The 20,988-nt window shown below is 45.0% G+C and overlaps 1 protein-coding gene across 1 annotated transcript in view; it reads left to right on the top strand.

Moving 5' to 3' along the window:
• Positions 1-20,988, top strand: part of SGSH (N-sulfoglucosamine sulfohydrolase) — a 158,330-nt gene that overhangs the window by 10,644 nt on the left and 126,698 nt on the right. Inside the window, exon 2 of the mRNA XM_069199723.1 lies at positions 18,715-18,875. Within this exon, the coding sequence (XP_069055824.1) occupies positions 18,715-18,875 (161 nt within the window). The remainder of the gene's footprint in view (positions 1-18,714; positions 18,876-20,988) is intronic.

Genomic DNA, 20,988 nt, shown 5'->3' with positions numbered 1-20,988 from the left:
AAGATGGGTCTGAAGTTCTTGAGCTCTGTTGGGTCAGCAGAGGTTTTCTTCAGCGGTGGGTTGATTTGCACATGCTTCCAGTCTTCTGGTAAGGTGGCAGGCACTATATAGCAGTTGATGGTGTGGCATAGTTCGGGGGCGATGGTGGTGTGGGATTGGTTGAAGATGTGGTGAGGCATAGGTCTGATGGGGATCCGGAGTAGGTGTTTTTCATGAACTTCCAGGTGTCGTCCGTGGAGAGGGTGGCCCAGTTGTGCAGTGTTGGCTGGGAGCTGGATCCTATGGGTGCAGTGGTTGCGGGTAGGGTGGGAGGGTGCTGGGTGGCGAAACTGCCATAGATGTCTAAAATCTTGTGTTGGAAGAAGGTGCGAGGTTCACGCAGAGGTCTTGGGATTGGGAGATGTCGGTGGAGTCCACGCTGGGTTTAGTGAATTCTTTGATCACAGTGAAGAGTTCTTTGCTGTTGTGTGAGTTGGCGTTTATGCGTTCTTGGATGACCATTTTCTTAGTGGTTCTAATGAGGTGGTGGTGTGTTGTGATGGTTGTTTTAAAGGCTGCTGTGGTCTTGCTGCTCCTCCATCTTTGGAGTTGTATGCAAGTGCATTTGGACTCTTGGAGGGCAGGGGAGAACTCACTGGCTTTCTTGTGGCTCTGCTTGTCAGAGGGTTTATTGAGGGGGCCAGAGTGTTGGTGCAGTCAGGGATCCGTTTGTGAAGTTTGCGTGCTGATGCGTTGGCGTTTGCTGTGACTGGTGGTGGTGATTGGTGGAGGAAGGTGGTGAGCTGGTCATCAGAGACTTTGTTCCAGCTTCTTCTTGGGAGGTGGTTGGCGCAGGTGTGTTCGATGGGTTTGATGAAGTAGAAGTGGATGCAGTGGTGATCCGTCCATGAAGTTCAGAGGTGTGTGTGTGATGTGGATGTTGTTACTAGCAGCGAAGACTGGGTCGAGCGTGTATTCTTCTGATAGGGTTGGCAAAGGTTACCAGTTGTTTGAGTCCTAGGGTGGCGATGTTCTCCAGAAGGGAGGATGTGTTGTGGTTGTTGTGGTTTCCCAGGTAGAAATTAAGGTCGCTGAGGAGGATGTAGTCCTTTGAGGTAAGAGTGTGGTGTGCGATGAAGCTGGCTGTGGCTTTGCTGAAGGGGGGACAGGGTACGGGGGCGTCTGTAGATGAGGGTGCCCCAGAGGATGGTTTTCGGGTTGGTCTGGATCTGGAAGTGGAGGTGCTCCATTCCAGGGGAGTGGACGTCTGAGCTGCTAGTGAGGCGGAGGGTGTTTCTCTGGGCAATGGCGATTCCTCTTCCTGGGCGGTTGATGCGGTCCTTGTGTATGATTTTGTAGATGTTGGGAATGAATGGCGGTAATGATGTCTGGGGCAGAGAGGGGGGCATACAGGTTTCAGTGAAGAAGGTAACATCTGGAGAGATGGAGTCGAGCAGGTCCCATATCTCTACTTCGTGTTTGATGAGGGAGCGGGTGTTGAGAAGGATGCAGCTGAGGTGGTTGCACAATCTAGGTGGGTGTGTGCTGGTATTGGCCAGTGTGCAGAGGGAAGAGAATCTCAGTTTCGGCAGGTGAGCGGGCAAGCTTATGGTATGGACCTGCCCAATAATAACAACGTTCTGGGTAGAGGTGACACCATGCATTTCCGAAGCGACTGTTTCTATCCTGCACCTGGATACACTCAAATCCTTGCTGGATGTGCGTAGGGTTACTAAAGGTATGAAGCAGCTGAGCAGATTCCAAAGCCTATCCCTTGTACTAGCCAAGTGCCATATAGTCTTGATGTGGAAATCTGGAAAGGCTCCAGTAGTGGATCACTGGCAACAGGACGCTGTAAGATAGGCGGGAGCAGATATAGAAGTTCGCGTTCGACCAATGGGAAACTTATCTTGAAAAAATGGAACTGAAATCAGATGCACACCCACTGTGAGTTTGGTGACTGATGGAAATGGAAAAGGAAGGTCCACGAGTAAGCATGGTACCAGTTCAACGCTGTTATCGTGTTGCAGGGTGTCTGAGGAATACAGGGAAGTTGGGCCTAGCAACATGCCCTTTCGAGCTGATATGTCGCGCTACGAACTGGTGGTAACATGAGGCTGGTTAGAGACAGCAATCAGAATACATTCATTGGAACTGTGGTGGAGGGGGAATGTTGCATGTGCTACATTTATTTACTATAATGCCTAGTTTACATGTGTTATCAAATATTTGCACCATCCCATAGCTGTGGCTTCATGCCCACACAGCCATGAGAGAGATATTATTTGTACTGTGTTATATTGCAATTTTGAGTTGATTATGGGGAGGGGGTCAACCTGTGCTCCCAATGTCATGTGTCCATGTTGCACTGTGGAAAACTTAATAAAGATACAAAAAAAACATTAAAGCTGAAATGGCTAATGGAATCACTGCAGATGTCTGTGTGTGTAACCAGTCACAGAACTGAATCCTGGTTGATGCACTGGGGAATAGTGACACGTATTTATAGTGCTACAATGTCCCATGCTGCAACTGAAAGCATTGTGAATATGCAAGTCATTTTATAAAAAATGTATTACACACAGGATAAGTTAGGCTGCCTCCAAATGGGCCCAATTAATCTTTTGAGAGACAGTACTCCGTCCGTCCGTCACATTTAGAGATTACTGGCCATCTAGCGGTCATCTCTGTACATTGAAAGCATCCACTGGCATGGTGGTTCCTTTAAATGCTCAATATGTTTTGTAGATGGCTGCCATTGGTTCTAATGGCTATCAGAACCCCTTTCAGAGGGTCATGGGGCAAACAGAAGATACTGGGCCCAACTGTGGGGGTTGAAGCCTTTTTCTCCTGATGTCCTGGGCCCTGGCTTACTAAGGGGGTCATTCCGACTCCCGCCGGCGGCGGTAACTGCACGCCCGGCGGGAGCCGCCGAATGACCGCACCGCGGTCAAATGACCGCGGCGGTCATTCTGAGTTTCCCGCTGGGCTGGCGGGCGACCGCGAGAAGGCCGCCCGCCCGCCTGCCCAGCAGGAAACCCCCTTCCATGAGGATGCCGGCTCCGAATGGAGCCGGCGGAGTGGAAGGGGTGCGACGGGTGCAGTTGCCACGCAGACACTGAAAATCTATGTGGGGCCCTGTTGGGCACTGCAGGGGCCCCAAGGGGCCCCACGACACCCGTTCCCGCCAGCCAGGTTCTGGCGGTGAAAACCGCCAGAACCAGGCTGGCAGGAAGGGGGTCGGAATTCCCATGGCGGCGCTGCTTGCAGCGCCACCGTGGAGGATTCCCTGGGGCAGCGGGAAGCTGGCGGAAAACCGCCGGCTTCCCTTTTCTGACCGCGGCCTTACCGCCGCGGTCAGAATGCCCCCGGAAGCACTGCCAGCCTGTTGGCGGTGCTTCCGCGGTCGTTGGCCCTGGCGGTCCATGACCGCCAGGGTCAGAATGACCCCCTAAGTGTCCTGAGCAACTGTGCCACATACCCCTTCAGCATGTGACTCTGAGTAGTAGCATGGGTTGAGCAGTCCAAGGCCTTCTGAGGGGGTGCAAGGGGGAATTGGATACAGGGGCAGTAGCACCCGTCGCGATTTTCAGTGTCTGCCACGCAGACACTGAAAATCTATGTGGGGCCCTGTTAGGGGGCCCCTGCAGTGCCCATGCCAGTGGCATGGGCACTGCACTGGCCCCAAGGGGCCCCACGACACCCGTTCCCGCCAGCCAGGTTCTGGCGGTGAAAACCGCCAGAACCAGGCTGGCGGGAAGGGGGTCGGAATTCCCATGGCGGCGCTGCTTGCAGCGCCACCGTGGAGGATTCCCTGGGGCAGCGGGAAGCCGGCGGAAAACCGCCGGCTTCCCTTTTCGGACCGCGGCCTTACCGCCGCGGTCAGAATGCCCCCGGAAGCACCGCCAGCCTGTTGGCGGTGCTTCCGCGGTCGTTGGCCCTGGCCGTCCATGACCGCCAGGGTCAGAATGACCCCCTAAGTGTCCTGAGCAACTGTGCCACATACCCCTTCAGCATGTGACTCTGAGTAGTAGCGTGGGTTGAGCAGTCCAAGGCCTTCTGAGGGGGTGCGAGGGGGAATTGGATACAGGGGCAGTAGCAGCAACAAATGATTGTCAAGTCAAATATTTCCTTTTATGAAGAAAGGAGTATTTATATTCAAACCAAAAATGGAATACAGCATACACAAGCAATACACACTGTTCCCCCCAGGTTAGGGCTGTAGTGTTTGATAGGAAGTTCCCTGGGTCCACCTCCCTCTCACTAGTGGTAGGGGGTTATTCCCCATTTACTAAAAGCGACATCTGGGTTAAGCTCCACTAGTAGCCTCCAACTCTTTAAAAAGTCAAAAGTGTGCCAGCACCTGAAGTTCTGTGTGGCAGAACAAATTCCCCCAGGCCTTCTGACCCTAAGATCAGTCATAACCGCTCCTGCAGGGATTGCGTGACTGGGGCCTTCAGGAGTGTTTCACTCGCGAATGTTGTGGAGGGCTGCAGCAAATGCTGTTGGTGAGTAGGACTTATGGTTCTTCATGGGCAGTGCATGGACGTTCATGCCCCTTCCTCTGGGTTAGACAGTTCAAGTTCCTGTGCTCCTTCCCACAAGTGGAGGGTGGTTGATTGCTCCAGTTCTTATCGTCAGTCTGGGACTCAGGCCCACCACTGTCACCACAAAGGCCTCTCCTCTCAATGACTTCTTGAGTCAGGCAATGATCCGTATCCTTTCTGGTGTCCCCACCCCTAGGTTATGGTGTCACCGATCTCACACCACACTCAGACGACGGCCCAATTGACACAGCAGTAATTTCCTTTCCACAGGGGTTCCCTCTGGCATACTGGGTCACTGACTTCCCACCACAAATGGGGGTAGCATGATCGGCACTGCAGTAATTTCCTCTTCACGGCAGACACGCCGCCATACGGGGTCACCGACTTACCACAGCATACGGGTGCCGGCTGGACTTGCACTGCAGTTTGGCAGTCTTCCCAGCAGCCCCCCTTATATACGTGGTTGCTTATTTCACTCTGCATACAGGTGACCACTCGTTTGGTGCAACCATGGCTAATTTCAGGGTGACCCCTTATGTCATACAGGGTTGCTAACTTGAATCTGCACATGGGCAATGACCCTATCAGAGCAGCTGCCATCTCGTCACCCCTTGCTACTGGGATCCACTCCCAAGGATCCCTCACCTTGGTCCCTTCAGCACTCTGCTTTTGCTCAGAGGGTGCACTGGTCTTGGCAATCAGGCAGCACTTCTGCCCCAGGCTTCAGGTGCAGGTTGTCTTGGATTTCCATGGGTGATGTCCCCTCACTGAGCTGGGAAACTGGCAGACCTTAGCTCCCAGTCCTGGTAAGAGGCAGAAATCTTGCAGCGCTTCTCCCTGCACAGCCTGGCTGGCTGCTTGACAGTTGGCAGTTTTGGAGGCCTCAAACTCCCTTCTTTTAGTCTGTTTCCAGAAACCAAATGTGATTTAGTGTCTGACTCTTTGAAGTTTATGTTGTGGGCCTGCTTCCTTTTGAAGTGCCCACTCCTCTGCTCTGTCCTTCCTCCAGAAAGCAGTCTGCCATAGCAGGAGTGACCACAAATCTGAGCGACCCACAGTAGAAGCCATGGGAGTGACTAGAGGGTCACACCTGAATGTGTGATACATATGTGCATCAAAAGAGTACCCCAGGGCCTTAACCCTACTCTCTATGATTCTCTTATCAGCTCCATTGCCTTCCTGGGATGTGCCCATGCCACTTTCAAGTGACCTCTCCCTAAATCAAAGAGTACCCTTTGAAGGAGTATCCTTTGACGTATGATGAAGATTCTAGCTATCCTTCCGCCAGTGTGCGTGTCCCACCTAGCTTGCAGGAATGCAGCCATCCACAAATCTGTCAAGGAGGTTTCTCTACCTCCACATGCTCCTCCAGTCAGCCCTGGGTCTCCCAAAATGGAACCTAGAGCCATTCACTCATTGCCACTTTTACAGGAACACATGCACACAGCACATGCATGCAGCCGCACATGTGTCGCACAGCACTGCACACATAGGATAAAGGTTAAGAGTGAGTTAATCACTCAGTAGAACTTTACATGAGTGAATCTGTAGGCCTCACTACTGTGACCGGTATAAAGCCTTGTTCAGTTCTATTGATCACTGCATGGTATGCTGCCACCAGCGTGCTAGCACTGCTTAACTCCTGGTAAACACATATATTATACAAAAAAGTAATGGATGGAATGCTTGAATAATCTCGGCCACTGGTAATTACTTGGGGCCACATCCCAACCCATAATTATTTTGCACACCATGTCACCTCAGTTTGGACCCAGCAATATGCAAATCAGTTTTGACCCTGATCAAGTTGGTACTGTCCAGCTGTACTGCCAAGCCAGGTTCACCCTGAACCAGAAAACAAGAAACCTAGGACCAATTTCGCCCTAGTTATGGGCTCATCAACAGAGTACAACTTGGTTCCAGTGACACAGTGAGCACAGGACCCACATTTGGGCATACCCTTTCCACTTAGGGCACTACATAAAGTATACAAAAAAGTGATGAATGGAATGCTTGAATTAATCTCAGCCAGTGGTAATTACACAGGGCCACATTGCAATCCATCGTTATTTTGCATACCATGTCACCTCAGTTTGGACCCAGCCATATAATGCTGAGCTTGTACTTAATTTTAATTGAATGGGGTTGGAATGTTCTGTATCTCCAAGGGGGGCAACCTTATAGCAGAGGCCGGGAGATGGGTAGGTATTTAGCAGCATGTGATCTTGTTGATTTGTTTTGTACAAATGGGTCATTTTTTGCCTCTTTTAGAGGACATGGTCGGCCTTCAGTCATTGATCACATATTTGTATCAAGGATTTTTTTACCATGGTTTCTGCAGGGTCCTGTTTTAGAGACCGAGTGGGCGGGGGGGGTCACAACTCTTTATTTGCAGTAGGACATCTCCCAGCACATAGGTAGATTTGCCAGGATTACACAACGTCTGTCACTCAGCAATCTAATGATGGCTTCAGGTTTGTATGGCACTTGAAGGAGCCAGGGGTCACCTTTGCCATACCTTTGAACTCCAACATTGTGTCTTTTTTTTAACCTGTTTGGCAGGTGTAAATGGGGATGTAATGCTAGCCTACTATGAAAATTTAAGGCGGCGACTGTTGAAGCCCACTCAATGTGTGCCAGAGAACCCTCATTGTTCAGCGACCCGATTAAAGAAGGCTCTCTCAGTTAGATTGAAGGACACGTTTGCAGTCTGTGAAGCCTCAAAGCTTTATAAAAGCACCCTGAAGGCCAGGAAGGATGTGTTGAATAGAAGGGACTGGACGCTCTTGGAAAGCTCTGTACTCTCAAAGAATAGCAAGGGTATTTTGGGCCATAGTCAGAAAGACTAGGCATAGAGAAGCCACTGCCAATCACATTCTGAACAGTAACGTTTTGGGCTCGGAATGGGTCTTGCATTTTAGTGCTATTTATTGTCTGGAAGAAGAGGAGAGTCTGTGGGAATTACTTCAGGGCAAACTACATCATTTGCCCACATTGTTTGTCACCTTACATGAAGTGATCGATGCCATTAGGCAAAGTCTCGGTGGCAAAGCCACTGGACCTGACGGGGTCCTGATGGACCTCATAAAGTGCAGTATCGATCTGTGGGGTCCTTTACTCATGAATGTATTTAATAACGCAACGTGGGCCCTTTTAATTTTGTCTTAGTCTTCAAGAAAGGGGATCAAATGTCACCATCCCATTTCCCATATTGACACTACTGTTGAGATAACTGGACTGGTGATATTTAGGGCCATATGTATGAACACGTTTTCCCATAGACACAGAATGGGTAAAAACCTTTGATACATCTGGCCCTTAATCACTTAAAATCCTGGGCAAAACATAACAATATTTTGTGTCCTTTTCAGTTTGAATTCCATCCTGGGCTGGGTCAGTGGAACAATGGTTAAATTTGAACTTGATTATCGGCAAGTATAACCAAGCACTGTCCGATATCTCTGGCATTTATGGAGTTATCAGCAGGATTTGATTGTATCAACATATTTAACTGCTGGATCTAGAGCTGTGGTCTCCAAACTTTTTAATGCACCCCCTCCCCAGTTAAAAAATAAAAATCATTGGGCCCCCCCTCAGAATTTTTTACAATTATTTTATAAAGATGGCAATGTTTAAATATGTCTAAACCTATTTAAACATTGCAGTTAAGTACTGTTACCTTCTTAACAATGCAATAACATGCTTCTGAATAAAACAGAGGCCTGCTATCTGTATAATCTTCTTTTGGCCAGCATCTGGCACCCCCCCCCGGGATCACTTGAGGCCTCCATAGGGGGGCCCACCCCCCAGTTTGAAGACCTCTGATCTAGAGGTTAAGATGGCGCTCGTGAATTTTTTGCATATCTTACACAAACATTTAGTTGTGAAGTTTCGTTTTGGCTCAGCGGGAGAAATGTCTGACATATATTTTCCCCTTCGAGGGGTACATCAAGGCTACATCCTGGCCCTTTACCATTTATATTAACAAACTGGCTTCCTCCCTGATTAGTGCCACCGAGGATATTCCAAAGATTTCTCATTTACCTGTACCTGCGATACTATACGCAGATGATGCAGTACTTATGACAGGACACTGTAAGCGCTTCATATGTCGGGCAGGGTCTTTTGCATCCTTTATAAGTGATTTAGATCTCGTCACAAAAATTGGGAAATCACACATTATGGCGTGCGGGCCAGTTAGGTAAAATACATCTACATTAATGATAATCTCTTGGTAGCGTGAGCAGCTTTAGCTATTTAGGGGTTGTTTTTGACTCTGCAGGATCATGGCAAACGCAGATCAGTTGCTCACGTTTGAAGCTTAGCATATCGACTGGAGCATTATTTAGTTTACCTCAGACCATAGGTTGGGGACAGTTTCTCCCTTCCCAAACATAGACATTAATTACCCAGTTTCTTTCTGCGACTTGTATGATGCTAGGGTCTGGGGGTATCACTATGTCACTTCCCTGCAGGCCGAGGAAAACAACAAGCTATTCATTCAGAACTAAGCCTTCAGCATCTAACTGATAAAGCTGTGTTGGCCCCACTTTTACTTTGGATAAGTGTCTGGGCTAATACTGAGGCTAGCTCAAGCAGGGATAGTATTATAGATAACCTCAAATTAGTTAAGAGCTTTTCAGTCCCCTGGATGGGTTATGCTTTTAGCACCAGATGATTTTGTACTGGATCTAACTTTAGATCTCAAATGCTGAGGGAGGTCTCTACTATTTTGCTTTAGGGCTGTCATGGTGTGGCAGTTTCTGTTTTTCCAGATGCTTGCGGTCTTTTGGGAAGTTCTGTATCAGCCTGCCTATGAAATGGGTTCTTAGAGCAAACACTGATGCACTTTATTTTGTAAAGTTTATAGTTCCCTTTTTAGGTTATTTCTCAAGCCGATCTTTAAACATTTGGGGCTTAGGAAGTGCAGGGATGTATTGTTCCATCTTTAGCTCCTAAGTAGCCCCTATGTTTGCTTTAGTGTTTGATCTTCTCTTAAAGCAGCAGTGAGATGTAGAAAATCAATGGAGGGCTACGTTTCTGGGTGAATCAGGTTGAAAGTCCCTCTAAATGTGTTAATCTGTACTTAACACAGCAATCATGGATAACTTCACTGCTTCACTTTTAAAATAATGTTTTAGGCTCTGGGGCAATAGAGTATATTGTGTTGTGGATATTGTTTTTAAGTAGTATTTATATTATGTGGTTGATGATGAATTAGATTTTTTGAGAGAATATAGTGGCTGTTGGACTGTGATTGGGGTATCCCACTTTCATTTTATCACGCTGAACACATTTGGCTATTATCAGAGGCTCAATCATATTGTATTGATTTTCATCTTTTACAGCATGTATTTTGTGTTTTGTTCTGCACGTTTAATTTTGTTCTATGCATATTTTATGGCTACGTTGGTGCCAAATAAAGGATGATGATGACTATGATGATGATGTTGACTATTCCCCTTCTCAAGTATTTGTGAAAAGTTGGCTGCTTTCTTTCCTTTCCATGAGAAGATCAAGACCATTCATGATTTTGCCTCGATTACATGGTTTCTTCCTTTTTGTTACTCCTCTGACAGTTTTCCCAGTGATAGAAGAGGATGTTGTCTCCTTGCTTACTTTCTTTACGTTGGCTCCCCAGATGCCTAGTCAGGACTCTAAACTCTTTACACCGACTTTTAGGACTTTTACCTTCATCCCTAATGCTTGTTTTCATCTGTAACTGTCACAAGAAGATGAAAGAAAGATGTTGTCTAACCACTTTTTAGAGAAGTCAACATTGTGCCCTTTTCTTTACCCAAGCCAGGCTAATTGTTATGAGGGGAATATTGATGTAGAAACTGCCATTTTAGAGAACATGAGACCATATTATCTAAAATACCAATTATCTAAAAGTGCAGAACAAAATTGAAACAATGGTTCATGGTAGTATAATATTTACTATTTCATGGTTTCTGTTTTGTTGGAGTGACCTCCTTGCAGGACATTGCTCATCAGCCACACTCGTTGTGTGTTCAGGAGCTTGAAAAATACTTGTATAACCTTCATTTCAAAATGGCTGCTTCCTGTACGGAAGTAGCTTAACCATCTCCTATGAGAACTGCCCAACAACAACTGTTGTTATTTAGGGCAGCACATAGTTGTGCTAATTAAATTGCCAACTGACTGGCACTTGCCGGTCACACATCCCTGTACATCTCTGCGACCACAGGCAAGCATATGTTGCAATGTCCCGATTCCTGAAAACGTACCTATGGTCAAACGTCAGGTAGGAGTGTTTGTCTGAAGATGGAATTAAAAATATTTGATGAGCTCACTGTCATTTCATGGAAGGAATTTTAGGAGAATTGGCAAAAAGGGTTGTCATCTCTAACTTCAAAAACTAGCCCTAAAGTGCTTTCTATTGAAATCTATAGAAGCTGCTTTTTAGTTGTCACTTATTGCCCTTTTAAAATTTGTTAGCATATCAACATTGTTAAATCCATTAAAACGTGTTTGTTGTAATCATATCAGGTTTGACCAGTATGCTTGAAATGCACAATGTATCACTGTTTTCTTGCATTGACTCTAAGGATAGCTTTGTCCCATTGTTTGAGGTAGTACCCTTGCCTCCATTGATTGATCCACTCACCTCCTTGAAGTTCAGATCTCGTTGCATCCCTGGATTGTGGCATCTGGGCAATTCACAGAATCAGTTCTAACATTTAATAATGACCCTCATGTATTTAATGTAGAAGTGCTGGATGAGGGACCACAAAGGTTTTCTTCTGCTCGGTCTAAAATTGCTGAAACGTGTGGAATTTAGGTGTAATTTTAATGCCATCTAGACTTTAGGTTTTTTCCTGGAAGGATTTCTGCAAAAAGAAGTATCCTATTCTGTTTTAGTCTATGTAGTGGTATTTGTGTACCAGAGTAAGAGAGCGCTAATAGAGATTGTGTACTCCTACTTTGAGGCTCAGTACTTGTTAGGGGGTTTGTGCTTAATGGGGTTTCCCTCGACTGAGGCGATCGTTAAGAAGATGCTGTTGGAGTCATGAGATTTTTGTTGTCATACTTTGTGTGTGATTCTCTTGTTGGGCACCTCTGTGTGGCACAGGGTGTAAGAAAACATTTATGTTATGTTTATTCTTCAGTAGTCTACTAATAACATGCTGAAGCCTGGGGCTTAAGGGATATGTGTGTGACTTGTGATGCGCCCATCATACAGCAGAGTACTGTGAGTGAGACCCACACATGTGCTTCTGTGCTAGGGTCAAGAGGATTGTTTAATTTACAAAGGCCAGCCTGTGAGGCTCCTTTACAACAGGTAGAGAGCGTAGTGCGGAGACACTTGCGTTTTCTGGATCTCTTCTACAGGGTAAATAAGCTAGCAAAGATTCTTCTCTTGTAGATGAATCCAAGTTCTCAGATAGTCCTGTGTATGGTGTGATATGTGCAGCCAGTCTTACCTTTTGCATGTGTCACCTCCCATTCTGGTGATAGTTCTTGTTTCCCTGTTAATCGTGACAACTCTGCATTTTAGCATGAAATGGTGTGAGAGCTAAAAAGCCAGGAGTGGCTAGATATCACTCACCAACTGCAGACCTGACCTTGGGCAAGCTGGTGCAAATCATGACAGATGTGGCTATGGTGTGCAAAAGGCTGCTTAAATTATAAATATCTGTGGTAGCAATAAACAGTCCTTGGCAGTATCTGATAGCCTAATCAGGCCACGTCACTTCTACATTCAAACCACCCATACACCTTCCCCTTTCAAGCACCCATCCCAAACATGCTAAAGTCTTACCTTGTCCTTTATCACCTCTTCTTGTCCTCTAATCATCCTGCTGTCGCCTTCCATTTATTCCATTGCTGCTCTTCTTTACTTTCCATCCTACCTTCTCTCTGTTTCCCCTGCCATCGTTCTCATCTGACCCCCACTTTCCCAAGCTGGCTCATCTTATCATGGGCCATGGCAACTAGCCTTTGACCTTCTCCAAGTTATCTTCAGTCTGGATTCCAACCACTGCAGTGTTAGGTTGTCCCACAGGCAGCAATTACAACCCCATTCCCAGATTTGCCTCACAAAGATGTGCACAAAAATGATAAATTTACCTATCCAAACTGACTTGAAAAAGTAGAAAACACACTCGGAGAGACTAGCAAAAATACTTGCTTGGCCCAAAACATGAGAGGCGTGGTGAGGTAAAACACCCTTTAGTGGCTTCCAGGTCAGCAGTCAAAATAGCAAGAACGAAGCCTTCTCTACACACAGGTGCACTACACCTTAATACCCTAAATTCCTCCCTGTCTCTACTTAATCAGGCTTCATCCCTTGCCCAAAAGCTCTAGGGACAACATCTCCAAGGCTTCCTATCCACTTGGTATCCCTTGCCCTCTTGGTCTCCTGCCTCAGCTATTGCATTGAAATACTCAACAGGTCCTTGAAAGTCATCCATTTTAAACCCATTTCAATACCCAACGGGATGCCTTTCTTAGAGTCCAGGGATATCTGGGAATAGTGGAGAGTGCCCCGTGGGTGCTACTGTTTATTATGTCCCCTCTTTGTCCACTCCTTCCTGCTGGACTCCCTTTCTGCCATCTCTTACCTGCCTTGTGAGCCAACAATTTTGTTGCCTTTGAGGAAGCCTACTTCGGTTTTTACATTTCTTATTTTGTTTCTCATCTTGTATATCACAACCTCACTCATTTGTTTCTTATTCCTTGCTTCTCCCTTTCCCCTAACTCTCTTATACCTTCTATCCCCATGCTCTTTTCTTCTCTCTCTCACTTTCACCATCCCTTTCTTTCCTCAAACTCTCTTCTCTCCTAATAATGTTTTAGGCTCTGGGGCAATAGAGTATATTGTGTTGTGGATATTGTTTTTAAGTAGTATTTATATTATGTGGTTGATGATGAATTAGATTTTTTGAGAGAATATAGTGGCTGTTGGACTGTGATTGGGGTATCCCACTTTCATTTTATCACGCTGAACACATTTGGCTATTATCAGAGGCTCAATCATATTGTATTGATTTTCATCTTTCTCCGCAGCTTATCTTTCCCTCACTGTAAGGCTGTGGTAATCCTCCAAACACAATCAGGTGTGTGAGGGGTCACTCTGGTCCCTGTTGGGTCTGCCCTCCCTGCACCCTTTCTGCACTTAGGCTGGAGAGCTACGCTCATGTATCCTATGATCTTTGGCTTCCTCTTCCTCATGGTCCTGGCTGTCTAAGTACTGTAGTCCTGCCTTTTACCTTCACCTCCTCCTTCCTGCATGAATCCATCCTCTGCCTGCTCTTACCTAACTAACCTAGTCAGATGTCCATCAATATGGCCAGTCCCATTAGATGAATACATACTGTTGCCTGATTGGTGGGCACTTGTCTCATATTTGCCATGTCACTGTATGACATTGTTCACCTAACTGAGGGAGTCCCATAGCCCAGGTGTCTACTGATTTAAGGATGACCAAGGTAAACAGTGATACCCCCCACCCCTCCACAGATGTATGGGGCCTAAACACTTCAATCCTGCAATGTCACTACTACACTACACACACTCCTCACAGCTACAACTTCAGAGGAAACACTCTCTTTGAGACTTCTTGAACAACCTTCTTATGTCCCTCCATATTTGAAGCAGCCCATAATAAACCATTTGCAGGGGTTGCTTGACAAAGCTATGCAATTTGTCTGTTAATCTTCAGCATTTATTATATTAACAATATTTGTATATCACTGTTAAGATTATTTAGCATTTATTCTATAAATGATATGATAATATCCCTTAAGTTACCTTTCATGTTAATATGTGCCTTTTTATAAAACTGTTGTTCGTCTGAATGATTTGGCATACAACATAATACCTATACAAATTTTGGGTTACCAGACTAAGCTTTATTCACTATGAAATTGGATTTCTTATCCTTTGTTGGGGTGCCGAAGGAAGCAGTAGCAGTAAGCTTATAGGATCTGGTCAGCTTGTGACGCATTATACCATGAATTGACATTGTCACTTTAAGCATGCTGTTATTGTGCCATTGGGATGATTTTTACTCACAAGTTCACTTCATTTATCACCTTGTGAGCACTGTTTGAGCACCAAGCACTTCCTGATGTAGCAGTAAGAAACGTGTACAATTGCAAGGAACATACATTGTTGCCCCATACAGCTGTATATGTGCCTCATACAAATGTATTGTTATGTCTCTTTGCCTGATTGAAGAATATTGCATCACTTTATTGACAACTATGACACGATTGGTCATTTGCTTGGAACTACTTTGTCTTATAATTGCTGTGAGTATTCCTTTATTTCTAATGCACTTTGCTTGTTTTTCAGCCCATTTTGGTATGGTAGTGGTGAGTTAGGCCTTTGGAAGTAGGCTTGAGCAGTGGGACATTTTTTGCTGTCCTCTTGCATAGTAAGATCGTATCACTGGTTTTGTTTTTAAATTCTAGGCCTCTTTCACTGTTCGTGATTTGTTCATAGTGGCCATTTTTAGATTGCTGCATATCAGACACCACTCCACTGCACTCTGCACTGCTCCACTATTCCACTCTATGCCACTGCACACTACACCGCTTCACTCTACACCTCTTTACTCTACCCAGTATCACTCTACTCAACACCTCTGCACTCTTCGCCACTGCACACTACACCAGTCCAGCCTAGGTCAAACCAGTCTACTCTGCACATCTCCACTCTATGCCACAGTACTCTGCGCCACTCTGCAACACTGTACTCTACACCACTGCACTCTGTGCTAGTACACTCTACGCCAATGCACTTTACTCTATAACACTCAACTCTGTACCCCTGGACTCTACGCCAATCTAATGTATGCCACTCTAATCTACTCTGCACCACTGCACTCTACATCAAGTTATGCCATTACACTCTATGCCACTCTACGCAACTGCATGCTACACTGCACCACTCAACCATACACCACTTCACTTTACTCTGAAACAATCTACTCTACGTCACTCTACTCCACTCTATACCTCTGCACTCTGTGCCACTCTACTCTTGATCACTGTGCTCTGCACCAATTCCCTCTACACAACTGCACTGTACACCTCTGCACTCCACTCTGCATCACTGTATTCTACGCCACTCTACTCCATTCTACACCTCTGCACTCTGACACTCTACTCCGCACCATTGAGCTCTACGCCACTCTACTCTGCACTGCTCTACGTCACAATTCTCCACCTAATGCTACACCACTCTACTACATTATACTCTACCCTCCCTACCCTGCACCACTCTATGCTACTCTACTCTGCACCCCTCTTTTCCACTCCACTCAACTCTACTCTGCACTCTACGCCACTCAACTCTACTCTGTGCCAATGCAGCCTGGATCACGCAACTCTACGCCAGTCCACTCTGCACCACTGCACTCTACGCAACTCTACTCTGCCCCACTCTGTGTCACCCCACCCTGCGCCATTTCAGTCTGCACCACTTGTATCTACTATGCACCACTCTAATCTACACCACTGCATTTTGTGATGCTGCATTGTATGCTGCTGTACCCAGTACCACTTCCCTCTACTCCACTATCCTCTGCAACACTCTACGCCAGTGCTCTCTACACCAGTCCACTGTACTCCCTGCCACTGAAGTGTATGCACTGTGCGCTACTCCACACTATGCCACTCCAGTACACACAAGGTCTGCCACTCCACTCAACAACACTCTACCTTACTCTTCCCCATTCCTCTACGCCACTCCACGCCACTCTTTTCTACGCTACTAACGTTTAACCAAACTGAACAGCAGCCACGCTGGTTCACAACATGGATAAAACACATTGGCAAAGCTAATAGCTCTTGCGTAGGTGAGACCTATTGGCTTTGCCAATTCGTGTTGAATAAATGTGATGCGCCCCCACATGCGCATCCTATCCCCTACTTTGGGACGCCATAATAATACGGTCCATGCCAGCAGAACTGGTTCACTTCCATTCCTTTCTTAGATAATAATCTTCTCTCTGTGGTTGACCTCAGAAACCCCAGTTGGCTGAGAGGGGTTTTCTACCAGTTTTTGATCCTTAGCCATTGACAGTAATGTCAACTTTACTAAAGTGTTCTTAAAGGGACTTTTCATTATTGGGCCAGCTTTTTACCTATCTCTGTTTCCTTGTGATTTAGGACCTCAACTATTTCGTACACTCATTAAATGGGAACCTTGTGTACTACTTTTTTCCTGAATAAGTAAGTTGTCACTGTGGTTTCAGCCTGATTTCCTTATGGTGTTGAGATCTGTCAGCACTAGCATGCTCACCACCTCCTCCCTTGCTTTAGCGTACTATTACCTTGTGCTGTTAAATGTTTTATTCTTTACAGCATGTGACGAGTTGTCCCCAGTAAGTAGTCTGCTGGTTTCACACACCTTTGCTTTTTTATTAATTTTTAAACTATTAAACCCTGTGTTACTTCTGCTTGTTTCAGTAGCTCATGACCCGCTGCTCATCCTTTTTTCTACTGTCCTGATGATGACCCATTCATGACCTAGAGTCGAAACCCTGTTGACATATTTCACTACTGGAGCAATGTATGGGCTCTAGTCACCCTGTGACGCATTATTCCTTGAATTCACATTTTATCTTTACGCTTATTGTTATTGCTCCATTGTGATGATTTTTACTCTCACTATAAATTCACTTTATCATCTTGTAAGCACTATTTGACCACTGAGCGCTTCCTGATGTAGCAGTAAATTGATGTGTACAATTGCAAAGAATGTGTAATTTGTCTATTTTTTCAGCAATTAGTTTCCTTTTGAATTGCATCAGTGATTTGATCCTCTTTAAATAAAGCAATTGTATGATTTAATATTGTGTTTATCACATTGGGCCACTGTTGCTTATGTTTCTAGTACCCCTGGTTCCAGGTGGTTTATAACTGGGCCAACCCTGTTCCTCTATAGCACCATAATCAACCATAGCCAAATAACTATAGATACTTCAGCTCTACACCAATTTAGCGCAACAGACATTTAACTACTTAAATGTGATTAACTCACTCAGCAGTATTTACTAGTATTAAGGTTGTTTCATAGCCGTAAATTAAGGCTGTGAAACAGGTAGCTAAATCACAATTTCCAATGATAACAGATTGCTAAGTGTATGCATTACTGATGATAAATGCTTCTGGATGAACACAATAAAATTGTTAAAAACTGCCCCAGACGTCTTTGATTGATGAATGAACCACGTAAACACCTTAGGAGCTCCGTAAATATTTACATCTAACTAATCACAACTGGTTATTTCTCACAATTAATTGATATTAAGTCGATCCCTCACACAAAGACGGAGCCCATGCTCACTGTACCAGGATTATCAATAAAGTTCAACACATTGTATCTAATAGCTCATGATCTCTTAGAGTATTGATCTGAAAAAAATAAATTCATCAGCTGCTACTCCAGGGTGCTTTTGTTTCTCTCCAAATTGGTGTATATTTTACCATTATTCTCATTTCACAACTATTTCCGTCTTACAGACTGATTAGTTCTGCCATGTGCCAATGGGGCAGACCACTGCTCCATGATGTTCCTAGTACTACTGTATCAACTCCTTTGCCTCTCATTCTGTTCTCCACCAGCCTCATTATCCTCCTGAACACCCTGTTTTCTCTTTCCATTATTGACCCATGTGGCTGTCTTCATCTCCACAGTGCCCAAGGTCCCTGCATCCCCATGGGAGAGAGAATGAAAGGTCCCCTGTCACCACAGTTACTGCCACTATCAACACCACAACCCGATCCAAAAGATCACAGTCTCTAGTTCCAGCAATGACCATTATTGTTTTGCATTCTCAATTCAACACCAAAATACTTGTCTTAACTATCCCCATATCACATAGGTCCTACCTCCCCTCTGGTGCACCTTTCACCCTCCCCAAGAACCCTCCTTGATATATGGGCTTTAGACACAAACTGTTGTTGTCCTAAGATTTGACGTTTTCAAGTAGATTTGGTGCGCTTTTCCTTTACCTTCAAGGCATCCCACAGCTCACATTCTTGACCTTCTCTCGCTGCTAACTTAAGACTATTAAATAACTACTTATATGGAATGTGAGGTAGTTTCAGGTAGAAAAGCACAATGAACAGAAAAGGTAGTCTGAAAAAATTAAGGTAAATACTCCAGGCTCATATGCATGTTGTTCTTTTCCTGACATTGACCTGAACAGCGGATGATGGGGGCTTTGAGAGCGATGTGTACAACAATACCGCCATCAAGACTCCCAACCTGAGCGCATTGGCACAGCGGAGTGTCATCTTCCAGAACGCATTCACATCTGTCAGCAGTTGCTCCCCCAGCAGGTCGGCCATTCTGACTGGACTGCCACAGGTAAGGCAACTCATGAGCGTTAGTACATTCTTGGATTGGAAAGAACTCCAATTTGCGAGTGATGGGTCTCTATCTGTATTTGTAAATTATGGGACTAGTGCACAAGCACGCTCAGTTTCCTCAGGACATTCTCTGTGTTATGTTTCCCTTCATAATTTGTGTACGATTTTTTACAAAATATTTGGACAGCACATTGCAGAAAGTCTGTGCAGAGCTACAGGGTCACTTGGAAAATATTGAAGCTAAGTTCAACCCCCTAGGCACAGTCTTGCAGACTGTTCAGAGAAATGGTGCCACTACACTATTTACAAATGGTAATCTAGCAAGAGTACACGCTCAAATTACAGAAGCCCATGTTAAATCTAACATGACAGTGGTGGGTGAAAGATAACAAGAATCCACTCGGTCTAAAGAAATACGCAGGGAGGGCCATGTCCCCACACTCCTGAAACTCATTTGCATTTACCCCCTGCATGTATCCCTCACGTCCTTAGTTCTGAGGAATGTGCCAGTTATAGCCACTGGGAAGACTGAACAGGCACCAACCTGAAAGCTAAAGTGGTCCGCTGGCTCATGAAAAAGTCTGGGTAGAGAGATTTACATAATGAGATCCTTCCAGTTAGATGAGTTAAGTGAGTTGGGCATTGCGCAGGTAGTCAAATGACGGATTGTGTAGTGGTGAACTTTAGGAAACCAAGGGTGAAGGCAGTTCTTCTGAATCGCCTTGGTCATACATGTACTCATGTAAGGAGCATCCAGGCTCTACTTTTGGGTTTTTTCTATAAACCTGTCAGTCAAGACCAGATTATTCGATCCATAAGCCATTTAGAGGTGGGGATGGGGCATGCTTAGGAGTTTTTAATGTTAGAATACTCAATATATTTGAGGCCCTAAACCCCATGGAGGTCCTGGATTGACTGAACCCTAATGGGAATCACACTAGGAGACACAATGGGGGGAAGCTGTATTGGCCGATAATGTGGCCTTGTTAAATGTGCCTGGTAAGCAGGAGGGAACCTCAAGTATTGAGGATGTTAACTCAAAACCCTGCTCTAACAGAAGACCATCTAGTGATGGAGCTTTTTTGGCCTTTCCTGGGATGTTGCGGGTATGCACACCAAGCTGATAACCCAGATTGCTAAGCCTAGTGGGAAAATATGATTTAATTTGCCTACAAGAAACCTGGCTGATGTCCTCTTTTGTTGTAGATGGTTTTCGCACTTATTGTAGTCCCGCTGTCCCTTCACCAGCTGTTCGGGTAAGAGGGGTTTTGGTGGTGTTGATATCAGTTAAACTATCTTGTTTGAATGTCAAAGAGCTACAGAATTCTCTGCAGTTTCAAATTCCTCTTTTATCTTCTGTGGGTGGTAGGAAGTTGTTGCTAATTAACTATCTTTATAATATATTTGACCAAAGACAGACTGAGGTGGGTAACAAACATGATACACTTCTATTTAGTATCCTCTCAATGTTAACTTACCAGAGGCCAGTTTTGTGGGCTGATGATTTTAATGTCAAACATTGTGAACTTAGTGATAACTCAGTGTGTGTGGTTTAACTAACATGAAAAGGGACCCTATTACTAATTTGACCCACACTCCTTATGGGAGAGTCCGCAATAAAATGCAAACAGTTTTATTTTATAACCAGCAGCATTCATTTTATGTAACAAGGCTTAGTATTTTTTTTTATTTTTTTTTTTATGGAATTGCCATTCAGGGGTCTTGGTTCAGAACACTTCCAAAATGCCCCTGTGGTAATATTACCCCACAAAGCATGGTGCACTTTTTACGCTATTTATTACACTTTATAAAAACCGGCGCAAAACGTTTTTACATCCAATTTAAAATCTGTGAACATTAAGCTACACCAGTTGGGCATTATTATTTTTACAGCTGCTGGCTTCTGTTGAATTATATGTTGCTGTCTTGAATTACATCAGATGTACATTGAGCATTAGGCATAATTATGCATATTGACCTGTACTGATGTATTGTTATTGCATGTGTTTTTAATCCTGAAGATTTTATAATATTTTTATGATGTGATTATTTATTTATTGTCTTTTATGGTCCAAATTAGACCAAAATAAAGAACATTTAATACTGACTAT

The sequence above is a fragment of the Pleurodeles waltl genome, chromosome 7 (genome assembly GCF_031143425.1).
Source record: "Pleurodeles waltl isolate 20211129_DDA chromosome 7, aPleWal1.hap1.20221129, whole genome shotgun sequence".
NCBI classification, from domain to species: domain Eukaryota; kingdom Metazoa; phylum Chordata; class Amphibia; order Caudata; family Salamandridae; genus Pleurodeles; species Pleurodeles waltl.
Note: the sequence above shows the minus strand (reverse complement) of the source record. Positions and strands in the feature narration are given on the sequence as shown.